The following is a 12,599-nucleotide window of genomic DNA, read 5'->3' as shown; positions in this document are numbered from 1 at the left end:
AGCCTCTAATATAGAATATCCACCTATTACAAGTCTGTCTAGGAAAAATACGGAATAAAAGATAGAGATAGAGGGGAGAGATCAAGGCTGCGAACGCCATGCAGCTACCTCAATACTCCCGGATACTGCCTGCTCAGCTAAACAATTTCTCACTTAGCCTGTGGTGTACCTGGATCTGCACGCAAGGTGCAGGGAGTAATGTGAGTACTCCGACCCAGTGAGTAATAAACATAAATAAAGGCTGAGAATAAGAAATCATGGAAAAATACAAAGTAAACTATAACTGGCAGTTTAGAACAACAAATAGTGAAGCAACAAGTCAATTAAGTCAGAGTACCAAATACTGAGACAGGTATAACAGATAAAAACAAATGCATGAGTGCAATGCAATGCATATGATGGTACACTCTAGTACCCACTACGGCGTGAAGCCCGAGCCATCTATTTATTTATCGTCGACGGCGCTCACTAGGGGGTGTGTGCGGACTCCGGAGGGGCTCCTACAGCCCAAGCGCAATATCAAGCCATCTCGTGGCATCAAATCTAGGCCCTCAGCCTCATATCAATCTCAGTATAATCACCCAGGCTCTCGGCCTCAATATCAATGTAATCAACCATGCTCTCGGCCTCAATATCAATGTAATCAACCAGGCTCTCGGCCTCAATATCAATATAACACTGTTGCGGCACGCAGCCCGATCCATGCTCAGTCCAGAAATCATCATAAGCCCCTTGGGCATTTGTAAAACAGTAGTTCTCAGCCCGAAATATCATTTAGAAATATCATTTAAGTTTTTAAATCTTAGAAAGATGGCTGAGTTTGCAAAACAGTATTTAAAACCTTGGACTGAGGTCAAATGATATTCAAAATATGCGAAAGCAGTGATATCAATCCCTGAAGGATTCAAATAATTGGCAAGAAGTCCAAATGTAACAATTGAATCCAAGTAAGGATGATTCTCAATTTAGTTCAAGTAGAAAACACTGTAAAAACATCTCTCGGGACAAACCAAGTCACAATCCTCAACGGTGCTCTACCCCATGCTCGTTATCTGGCGTGCAAGTCACCTTAATATAGCGTTACGATGTGAAATTCCGGGGTTTCAAACATTCAAGACATCATTTACATCAATTACTCACCTCAAGACGGTCAAAGTCTAGCTCGCTATGCCCTTGCCTCTCAAATTATCCTCCTCGTGCGACGAATCTGCCCAAAATCACAACGAATATGTCGCATTATGCTAAAGAGACAATACCCAATCGAAAGCAATCGAAAAATATCAAAATTCACGAATTTGACAAAATCCGAGCCCCGGGCCCACGTCTCGAAAAATCAAAAACTTAACATCACCGGATTCCTTGTCTCGCCACGAGTCTATACATACCAAGAACTCCCAAATCCGAGTTCAAATGACCCATCAAATCCTAATTGTTTGGTTTCAAAATTCAAGCCCTAGTTCTTGATTTGTAGTCTTATATTTCATGAATTTCTAGGTGGAATTCACAATAAAAACGAGTTCTAAGTCCAAGAAACCTACCTCAAGTCGTTCCCCCTTGAATCCCTCTTTAATCTCCACCAATAAGCTCTCAAAATGATCAACCATGGAGGAAAAATGACCCAAAATCGCGGATGATTTGTTTTGTAAACTCAAATTTTTCGGAAGTATTGTTCATCCGTGCTGTTACTATTCACGCGCGTGGTCATTGTTCCCACGCGCGGTTACTGTTCACGCTGCTAAAAAAAATACAGCAGCAGCCAAAGAAATTGCAGCACTTTTCTTTTTATTAAAATGGCTCTAACTCCATCATACAAACTCGGAATTCGATGATTCTTGTTACTATGAGTTACAAATAATGATACAAAAATAGTCCTTCAATCGAAACTCAATTCGGAGCTCGTTTGCTCAGTACGATATCCATTTCGCTCGTTAAAAAATTAACTCATGTTTCGTGTCAAAAACCCAATCGCGACTTGATAAAATTAGACCAAACTTTCCAGATCACTCCTATAATTCATTATTTAAATTCTGAAAATCTCAAAATAAAATTCGATCTCTAGAACTAAAAATGGACCTTTGGATCATTACATGTTTATGCTCAAACGGCAAAAATCTTCCAAAACTTATCCGAGCCTCACGGGACCCCGACCAAACATGCCAACATAATTCATAACATTATTCAAACCTCTTCCAATCATCAAAACACCTCAAACAACATCAAATTACCCAAAACTCATCGAATTCAAGCCTATTTTTCTAAAAACTTCCGAAATACACTTTCGATCAAAAACCCGACCAAACCACGTCCGAATGACCTGAATTTTGCACAAAGATCCCAAATCACCTAACGAAGCTACAACAACTCTCAGAATTCCATTCCGACTCTCGGATCAAAATCTCACCTATCAACCGGAATTCGCCAAAATACTAACTTCGCCAATTCAAGCCTAATTCTACATCGGACCTCCAAAATTACTTCTTATCACACTCCTAAGTCACAAATCATCCTCCAAAGCTAACCGAATCATCGAGATTCAAATTTGAGCCCTCTAACATATAAGTCAACGTCCGGTTGACTTTTCCAAAATAAACCTTCCTTAAAGAGACTAAGTGTCTCATTTCCTACTAAAACCAATCCAAATCAACTCGTTCACACCCAACACTGATAATGGAGCATAAAGAAATAGGAAATAGGGAAAATGGGGTGGTAACTCATGAGACGACGGGTCGGGTCGTCACAGATTGAGAAGTTGTCTCCTTTACGGAAGGATTTCAAAAATTACTTGAAACACAAACGCAAGAAGATGTCGCTCGAAGATCTCATTGTTCGGTTGAGGATCGAAGAGGACAACAAAGTTGCTGAAAAGAATGGTCGTGGGAACTCAACAATAATGGAAGCAAATATTATTGAGGATTCTCCACAAAATAATAAAAAGAAGAAGAAGCCTTCTGGACCAAAAATCAACCCAAGCAAGAAGTGGTTCAAAGGAAATTGCTACAATTGCGGTAAAGCTGGACACAAATCTACAGATTGTCGTGCTCCAAAGAAGGGTCAAGAAAATATGGTTGAAAAGCACGATGATATTGATGACTTGTGTGCTATGCTTTCTAAATGCAACCTTGTGAGAAATCCTAAGGAATGGTGGATTGATTCTGGAGCCACTCGTCATGTTTGTAAGTGTTTGCTGCATATGCTCCCGTTGGACCTAAAGAGAGGCTTTCTATGGGAAATTCTGCAATGGCAAAGATTGAAGGATGTGGCAAGATATTTCTGAAAATGACTTCTGGCAAGGTGGTGACTCTGAACAACGTCCTTCATGTTCCTGAAATTAGGATGAACTTAGTCTCTACTGCATTTCTCGTTAAGAATGGGTTTTAATGCATTTTTGTATCTGATAAGTTTGCAAGAAGTAAGAACAAAATTTTTGTATAAAAAGGTTACCTCGCAAAGGGACTTTTCAAAATGAATGTAATGGTCGTTAAGAATAATAAAATTCCATCTTCTTCTTACTTACTTGAGTCAAATGATTTATGGCATATAGGTTTGGGATATGTCAATTATAAAACCTTGCGAAAAATGATTAGTTTGGAAGTATTGCCTAAATTTGAATGCAACAAATCAAAATGTCAAATATGTGTGGAATCTAAGTATATTAAACATCTTTATAAGTTAGTTGAAAGGAATTCAAATCATTTAAACTTAATTCACACAGATATTTGCGAGTGAAGTCAATACCATCTCGCGGTGGAAAGAAATATTTCATAACTTTTATTGACGATAGTACTCGATATTGCTATGTTTACTTACTTGATAGTAAAATGAAGCAATAGATGCATTCAAGCAATACAAAAATGAAGTTGAAACTTAACTTAACAAGAAAATCAAAATGATAAAGAAGTGATAGGGGTGGTGAATACAAATCTCCTTTTGAAGAAATATGTGTAGAATATGGAATTATTTATCAAACAACGTCCCCTTACACACGCCAATCCAATGGGATTGTGGAAAGAAAGAATCGTTCATTAAAGGAGATGATGAATGCTTTGTTGATAAGTTCTGGTTTGCTACAGAACATGGGGGAAGTCATTCTTACGGCTAACCGGATACTAAATCGAGTACCGCATAGCAAAACGCAATCCATTTCATATGAAAAATATAAAGGAAGGAAGCCCAACTTGAATTATTTTTAAAGTATGGGGTGTTTGGCAAAAGTGCAAGTTCTTAAACCCAAAAGGGTAAAGATAGGACCAAAAACCGTTGATTGTGTTTTCATAGGATATGCGACCAATAATAAAGCATATCGATTTTTGGTTCATAAATTAGAAAATCCCGACAATAATAATAATACGGTTATAGAATCAGATAATGTTAAATTCTTCAAAAATGTATATCTATATAAAGAGGAATGTGAGTCGATTGAAGGATCTAAATGACCTCGAGAAGATAAAAAAGAAAGTACGTCTAATTAGGAGGATCCAGGACATAGTAAACGTCAAAGAACATCTACTTCATTTGGACCAGATTTTGTGACTTTCTTATTCGAAAATGAGCCTCGAACATTTAAAGAAGCTACGTCTTCTTCGAAATCATTATTTTAGAAAGAGCCAGTCAATAGTGAAATAGAATCCATATTGAACAACTATACACAGGAATTGGTTGATCTTCCTACCAGAAATAAACTATTGGGTTCTAAATTGATTTTTAAAAGGAAAATGAAAGATAATGCCACTATTGATAATAAGGCAAGACTTGTGGTCAAAAGGTATAGACAACGATAAGGTATTGACTATTTTGATACATACTCTCCAGTTACAAGAATTTACGTCCATACGAACGTTAGTAGTATTAGTTGCGGTATATGGTCTTGAAATTCATCAAATGGATGTTAAGACGACCTTCTTAAATGGAGATTTAGAGGAAGAAATCTACATGGAACACCCCGAAGGGTTTGTGGTTCCAGATAAAGAAAAGAAGGTATGTAGACTTGTTAAGTCCCTCTACTAACTAAAATAAGCACCCAAACAATGACATATAAAATTTGACCAAACAATATAGTCAAATGGTTTTAAGATAAATGAATGTGATAAATGTGTGTACATTAAAAATATTCCAAATCACATAGTCATTGTTTGCTTATATGTGGATGATATGTTGATAATGAGTAATGACATTGCCAACATAAATGAGATTAAGTGTATTCTAACTAGCAAGTTTGATATGAAAGACTTGAGAGTTGTCGATTTAATTTTGGGTATTAAGATCCATAAGACCCCTCAAGGTCTGGCATTGTCACAATCTCATTACATTAAAATAGTACTTGAAAAATTCAAGCACTTAGATTTTAAAATTGCAAAGACTCCAATTGACGTGAATCTTGCTCTAGCAGAGAACAAAGGCCAAAGCATATCACAATTGGATTGTGCTAATGTGTTGGGATGTTCAATATATACCATGACTTGTACACGATCAGATATATCTTGTGCTATAAGTAAATTGAGTCGATACACGAGTAATCCATGTCAATCTCATTGGATGGCAATAAAACAAATTTTGGGATATTTTCAGGACTTTGTTTTGCACTACAGTAAATATCCTGCGGTGATTGAGGGATACTGTGATTGCAAATTGGATTACCGGTTCAAATGATTCTAAGTCCACAAGTGGATATGTATTCACTATTGGTGGAGGAGCAGTATCTTGGAAGTCATCCAAACAAACTTGTATTGCCCGCTCTACAATGGAGGCTGAGTTCATAGCCTTAGATAAAGCCGGTGAAGAAGTTGAATGACTCCGAAATTTCTAGGAAGATATTCCATTTTGGCCCAAACCTGTTGGCCCCAATATGTATACATTGCGATAGTCAAGTGGCAATTAGAAGGGCTGGGAGTGTTATGTATAACGGAAAAATCTCGTCATATACGACGAAGACATAAAACTATTAGGTAATTACTCTCTAGAGGAATTATCACGATTGACTACGTAAAGTCAAGCGATAATGTGCCGGATCCACTTACGAAAGACCTAACTAGAGAGGTAGTTGAGAAATCATCGAGGGGAATGGAACTAGGGTCGGGGACAAGTCATAATGACGGTAACTCTACCTAGAAGACTGAAGATCCCAAGATCTAGGTTCAAGGAGATCAAACAAAGTCACTAATGACAGTTCAACATTGTCAACTAAAATTTTGGTCAATTCTCATGATGAGACAATGTTCAGTACCAAGGATAAAGCATTAAGGCTTTTTAATGATTTCTAAATTTGGTACGGGGTGCATTAAATAGTGTATCTACAAAATGACACGTTTAGGAATTAGCTATATACGTGTGAAGTGTTAGCCGCTTCAAGGAGAATTTTGCATGGCCAGTTCTCTACACACTTATGAAACCAGGCGGTGTTCATGGCTGAAACGAACACAATAATGAGAATCTAAGACGGTTAAGGGTTGATTGTGTGACTTATGGTTGTCTAGGTATACACCAATGTTTGACGGTTCAAAAATATCAAATCTATCGATTGACCGAGTACATCCGACATAAGTTCATTAGGAAAGTTCAAAGGGAAACCTACTTATCCAAATGCGATTAATTCTTGCTTGCGAATCACACAGTTTTTCATGTATATTTTCGTGATATGTCCATTCTCCATTCATGTGGGGGATTGTTCGGTTTAAGCTTGTCAAAAGCTTAAAATAAAGAGTGAATGAGAAATGGAGGGAAAATAAAATATTTGAATTTCCCTCTTTGACAAAAAGACATGTCCCATATTGGAGGAGGAAAAGAGTTTTGATCGGTGTATATTCAATTGTTCTTCTTCTAACTCTTAAAGAGTTAAAGAAGAAGGCAAGCCTCGCGACGTAGGCGTCGGCGCTCGCTCGGCTTCGGCTTCAATCAAGGAGAATTTTGCAAGGCCAGTTCTCTATGCACTTATAACAGGCGATGTTCATGGCTGAAATGAATACAACAATGAGAATCAAAGACGGTTAAGGGTTGATTGTGTGACTTATGATTATCTATGTATATACCAAAGTTCGACGGTTTAAAGATATCAAATCTAACGATTGACCTAATATATTCGACATAAGTTCACTACGGAAAGTTCAAAGGGAAACCTACTTATCCAAATGCGATTAATCCTTGCTTGCGAATCACACAGTTTTTCATGCATATTTTTGTGATATAGCTATTCCCCGTTCATGTGGGGAATTGTTGGGTTTTGGCTTGTTAAAAGCTTAAAATAAGAGTGAATGGAAAATGGAAGGAAAGATGAAATATTTAAATTTTCCTCTTTGACAAATGGACATTGTCCCATATTGGAGGAGGAAAAGAGTTAAGAAGAAGGCAAGCCTCGCGCCGTAGTTATCGTCGCTCGCTTTGCTTCGACTTCGGTCAAATGATTGATTGATTAAGTTTTTGAACCAAATTTATTTGTTAATAGTAAGATTAACGTAACATTATTTTAATTCATATTAGTCGTTTTGTAGCGGTAAATTGATTTTCGGATTTTTCCCATTTTACTTTGCGAAAATTACGTAATGGCCGTTTTTAGGCAACAGTAAATGTGATTTGCTACCAATCATTGTGTTCGCTGAAACACTGAGGTTTACTACTCCAGTGTGTCATTCGCTTTATCCACTGAAAGTAAATAATCCACAACCTCAAATAATAGAAAGGGATTAAGTTCCTTAAATAAACACTATAAATTTAGCGAACTTAGATTAAATTCTATTTCTTCTACCGTCCAGAATTACTTTGCAAATACAGATTACTCACAACTATAACATTTCGAGGCTCGGTATAATAATTGTTCGAAATCTTTTGCACGGTTCCCATGCCCATGAAAATGGGAAAAAGTAAGTACTCTTCAGATTAAAAGCATAAATGATTAAGAGAAATCTTTCACTTGATATGGAGCAAGAAAGCTTTAGATAGAACATTAACCTGATAATTTACACAAATAATTGACATCAAAAGAGAAGAAAATTACATGAGACAACAGCATCAGAAAAGGGGGAAAAGGGTGGAGGAGTCTTGAAATATAACAGGGGAAGAGACATAAGACAAAGACAATTAAGATTTGCTCTTGAATGGAATGGCCCTGATGATTATCTGGTGGTAAACTGCAGCAAGTGCAGCTCCAATGAATGGTCCAACCCAGAAGATCCACTGAAAATAACAGGAAAAGAGAACAGTTTAGTATCTAAGGTATTAAAAGGATGTTTGGTGGCCGAAGTCATTTCTATTGAAAGGATTTTATTGAAAGACTTACGTGATCATCCCATGCCTGGTCTTGGTTGAAGATGATAGCAGCTCCAAGGCTCCTGGCGGGGTTGATACCGGTTCCGGTGATTGGGATGGTGGCCAAATGAACCAAGAACACCGCGAATCCAATAGGAAGAGGTGCCAAAATCTGTCATAATAAAAGTTAAGAATACTGTGATTAGAACTCAAAGTTAACATAACATCTCAACACAAAGAGGACAGACACCACATAATTTAAAACTTCGCTTGTATATGATTAAGCATACATTAACTTGAAACTTACAACAACTTATATACCATATTCACCTAAGAAAAACTCAAGGCCATAAACCGCATACTACGTACAGATGTACACTGTGTTAATCTTGAATCCAGGACACAAAAAGGCAGAGCCCACGAGCCATGGCTGGCCAATTTCTTTGATAAAACCAAAATTGTATATATACAGAAAAATACCAATGTTCTTAAGATAACAGTAATTGCACTGTGCATGTATCAGTTGGCAAAGCCACATGGTCACAAGGGTGGTCAGTTGACCATCCTTTGTCGAAGGATTGCACGGTGTATATAGGTAAAATATTACATTTTAGAGGTATATAACACATATTCTTTCAAATTTGAATACCCTTAGGAAAATTTCTAGCTTCGTCACTGCCATGTATCACACCATTTTACTCTACTTATTCAGCCTACAACTATTAGACCAATTTGGTTACATTAGTGTTAAGGATTATTCACTGAGAAGAACTCAAAAAATGCAGTGGTCCAGAGAACTTGATTTTTCAAATAGGAGAACAAAGCAAATTTTGAACCTTTCTAAATATATATGAGATCTACTAGAAAATGACTAATCCCAACATAGTGAAAGCATCAGGGATTCAGGAGCACCTAAAATTTAACTCTAACAATGACAAATGAGTGCCCTGTGCCCAGGTCTACAGTAACTCATCCAAGTGAATATCACTATTTTAGCTAAATCCATAACATATTCTCAATGGCATGGTCCATATAATAAAGCTACACCAAATTAAAGCACTTGATCTGACAAACCAAACAAAACAAAACACCACAACTAGCAGGATCAGCTTTACTTTTTCTAGACCAAAAAATTAAATCAAGAAATAAGAGATTCTTTCAAAATTTAAATCCAAATAAGCAATATACCATCAGTAAAAATCAAAATTTTGAGCCAAAAAGGTAACCTTTAAGCTAAAGTTATTAGGGACTTACAGGGACATGAGAATCTCTAGCATTTCTCTTGGCATCAGTGGCAGAGAAAACAGTGTAAACTAGGACAAAGGTCCCAATAATCTCAGCACCAAGTCCATCACCTTTAGTGTAGCCAGGTTGAACCATGTTGGCCCCACCACCAAGTCTCTGGTATGGACCCACCATGAAACCTTTAACCACACCAGCACCACAGATTGCACCAAGGCACTGCATCACCATGTAGAACAGAGCCCTTGTTAAGGACAACTTTCTTGCCAAAAACAGACCAAATGTCACTGCTGGGTTAATGTGTCCTCCTGTTAATTTCAGTATAAAATATAGAGTCAGTTTTATAGAAACGTATAATCAAACCAAAGCTTGGACAAACCAAATTTCATAAAACAAGAGTACTAACAATAACATTACCTAATATAATCTCACGTAGTAGGGTCTCGGTTTCCAATAGACAAAACAAGAGTGCTATTTTCTTATTTATTCGTTTTGAAAAAGACACCTTTCTAAATTTGGAAAACAATTTAACTTAAATTTTCCTTTTTACTCTTACTAACAAGCTTCTTAGCCGCACAGAAATGTTATGACATGTTTAATACCATATGCATCAAAATCTTATAGTCACATAATTCACAAAAGAAAAATCTTAATTTCTTTATTAAAGTCCTGCCCAATCAAACTATGCATAAAAATTGAAACTGGTAATATATGCTTTCAGCTTATATTTGGGAATTGTAAAGGAAAACCAAGTTCACATGTTAAAAACCAAGTAAGGTAAACTAAAAAACAAGTGCTGGAACATGTTTTGAGCTCCATCTATGGCAAGTGCTAAAAAATCCAAAGCAAAGAACAAAAAAGGATATCTTTTATGGGTATTTTACAAGATCCATAAAAATAGTTGCCAAAGAAGGGATAACAATGAAAATAAGTCACAAGATTATGGCCAAAATACCATGATCAAGCAAAAAGTTTACATTATTAAGTACTACAGGTAAAAGAACAAGACTTTAGAAAAAACTACTACTCCAAGATGTAACAAGAATTTTTTTTTTTTTTTTTTTGGTGGGGTGGGGAGGGGGGGGGTTGAATAACTAACCTGAGATACCAGCAGTGCAGTAGACAAGGGCAAAGATCATGCCACCAAAAGCCCAAGCAACTCCTTGAATACCAACAGAAGAACACAGACTATCTGACCTTTTGAGACCCATAACAGTCAAGATAGTGATGTACAAGAACAAGAAAGTGGCCATGAATTCTGCAATTCCAGCTCTGTAAAAAGACCATGACGACAACTCCCCTGGTTCAAACAAAGGAGCTGGTGGTGGCTCCTTATAATCCTTGTCTGTTTGAGCTGCTGTGCCTAGAGGCTGTGTTTCTCTGTACTTGTTTGCTCCTAGTTTAACATCTTCTTCCTTGTTCTCTGCCATTTTTTTTTTCTTCAGTCACTCAACTGAGTTTTCTCTCTCTGTAAATGGAATCCAAAAAAGGAAGTTAGGTACTGAGATAGGATAGGGTTTGTCTTGTTTTATAGTGGAGAAGTCATCATTTACTCCTAATAAAATAAGTGTGGCCAGACTTTTCTTTTTCTTTCACTAATTGTATAAATTATTGGGATGGTCTAATCTTTCTAAAACAAATTACTCCAACCACCATTTCATATTAGATGAGATAGTTTAGTCCGATACGTAGTTTAAGAAAAAAGAAAAAAAAAATTAAAACTTATGATCTTAAAAACTTAAAGGGTAAAAGGTTTATGGGATCATGATATTTGTGTGGCATATCATTAAGGTTAAATGGGTAAATGGGGCCAAATTTAAAAATATGTTATTTATTTTGGAACAAACTAAAAAGAAAAGTGTCTCATCTAATATGAAACGGACGGAGAACTATTAATTTCTTTTGATAATCATGATATACGTGTCAGTTTGCAGACACTCAATTAATTAGTCTATCTATTTCAATTTAGATAATACATTTCGCTTATCGAAAATTAATTTGATTAAACTTATTTAAAATTAAAATTTAGACAAAGACTACGAGAAATAATATAAGTTATAACTTTTCTTATATTACTATGATAAAAAATATATATATATTAAAATATTGATCAAATTTTATATAGTTTGACTCTCTATAAGCAAAATATGTCATCTAATTTGAAACGAAGAGATTACATAAAATCGTTATTATGTTTCACCTGATAACTATATCCACTTTTGAAATATGAGAAAAAATTATCTAATATTTTTGTCACCGTTAAGTTTGAGTGTGATATCCTTTTAATTCACTTTATTGATTGTTAAACCACATCGTTAAGTGATACTTTTTGTTAATGGCATATTATTTACGGTACAGAATGAGAGTGTTGTCTTTTGGTAAGTAGAAAGTAAAGAGGGTTCTGGAAAGGATGTTGACAGATTTTTATATGGTTTAATTTGTTGTCCTTATCTTCTACAGAGTGTCACATTATTTATTTGTTAAAACAGCATAGTAATCCATTTGATTTGCTGGTTGGGGCCAACTTATTCACCTAATCTTCAAGTAGTTGAAACAAAGGGCAGCCAAGCAAAATTTTGAATTGTGATTCCATCATTAATTGATTCTTTTCTTTTTTTTATAAACTAGTATTAGCAACCGCACAATGCGCAGACACAAATCATGTCGGATTGTGATTTGGATAATTTGAATTATGTATAAATAATTTTAAAATATAAACCTTTCAGATAAAATTTATTGATAATCATTAGATATTAATTAAGAAGCAAGACATGAAACCATTTCGCAAATCTTATAATGGATAATCTATTTTCTTTTTCTATATTTATATAATCCAATAGGTTAATTTTAGTACTTGAATTTCGTTTCGTTATTAATATTAAAAATTATTAACTATGTCATGTGGTGATTTGTCTCGTTTGAACATATTAAATTATATTATTTTAATAAAATTCTCAGTATTAATTTATTTTTTTATCTCAAGCTTTAATAAGTCTTATTCTTTTAAATTTTACACAATTTTTTTGTTCTTTGCTTATAATTATTATATTATTTATTATTTAATAGTATTATACTTTCATGTGATTTTTCGGCTTACTAATTGACTTTATATTTTGCTTATT

At 35.4% G+C, this 12,599-nt stretch overlaps 1 protein-coding gene across 1 annotated transcript; it reads right to left on the bottom strand.

The window, feature by feature from the left end:
- Positions 1–7,906: 7,906 nt before the first annotated feature.
- LOC104240520 (probable aquaporin PIP-type pTOM75) lies at positions 7,907–11,043 on the bottom strand. The gene is made up of 4 exons (XM_009795380.2): positions 10,577–11,043; positions 9,490–9,785; positions 8,267–8,407; positions 7,907–8,163 (listed from the first exon to the last, which is right to left on the bottom strand). Exons 1-4 carry the CDS (start codon positions 10,905–10,907, stop codon positions 8,068–8,070), a joined length of 864 nt encoding a protein of 287 aa, XP_009793682.1. The 5' UTR covers positions 10,908–11,043; the 3' UTR covers positions 7,907–8,067.
- Positions 11,044–12,599: the final 1,556 nt, after the last annotated feature.

Source organism: Nicotiana sylvestris, chromosome 10 (genome assembly GCF_000393655.2).
Source record: "Nicotiana sylvestris chromosome 10, ASM39365v2, whole genome shotgun sequence".
NCBI lineage: Eukaryota > Viridiplantae > Streptophyta > Magnoliopsida > Solanales > Solanaceae > Nicotiana > Nicotiana sylvestris.
The sequence above is the reverse complement of the archived record's forward strand: the minus strand, read 5'-3'. Positions and strand labels throughout refer to the sequence as shown.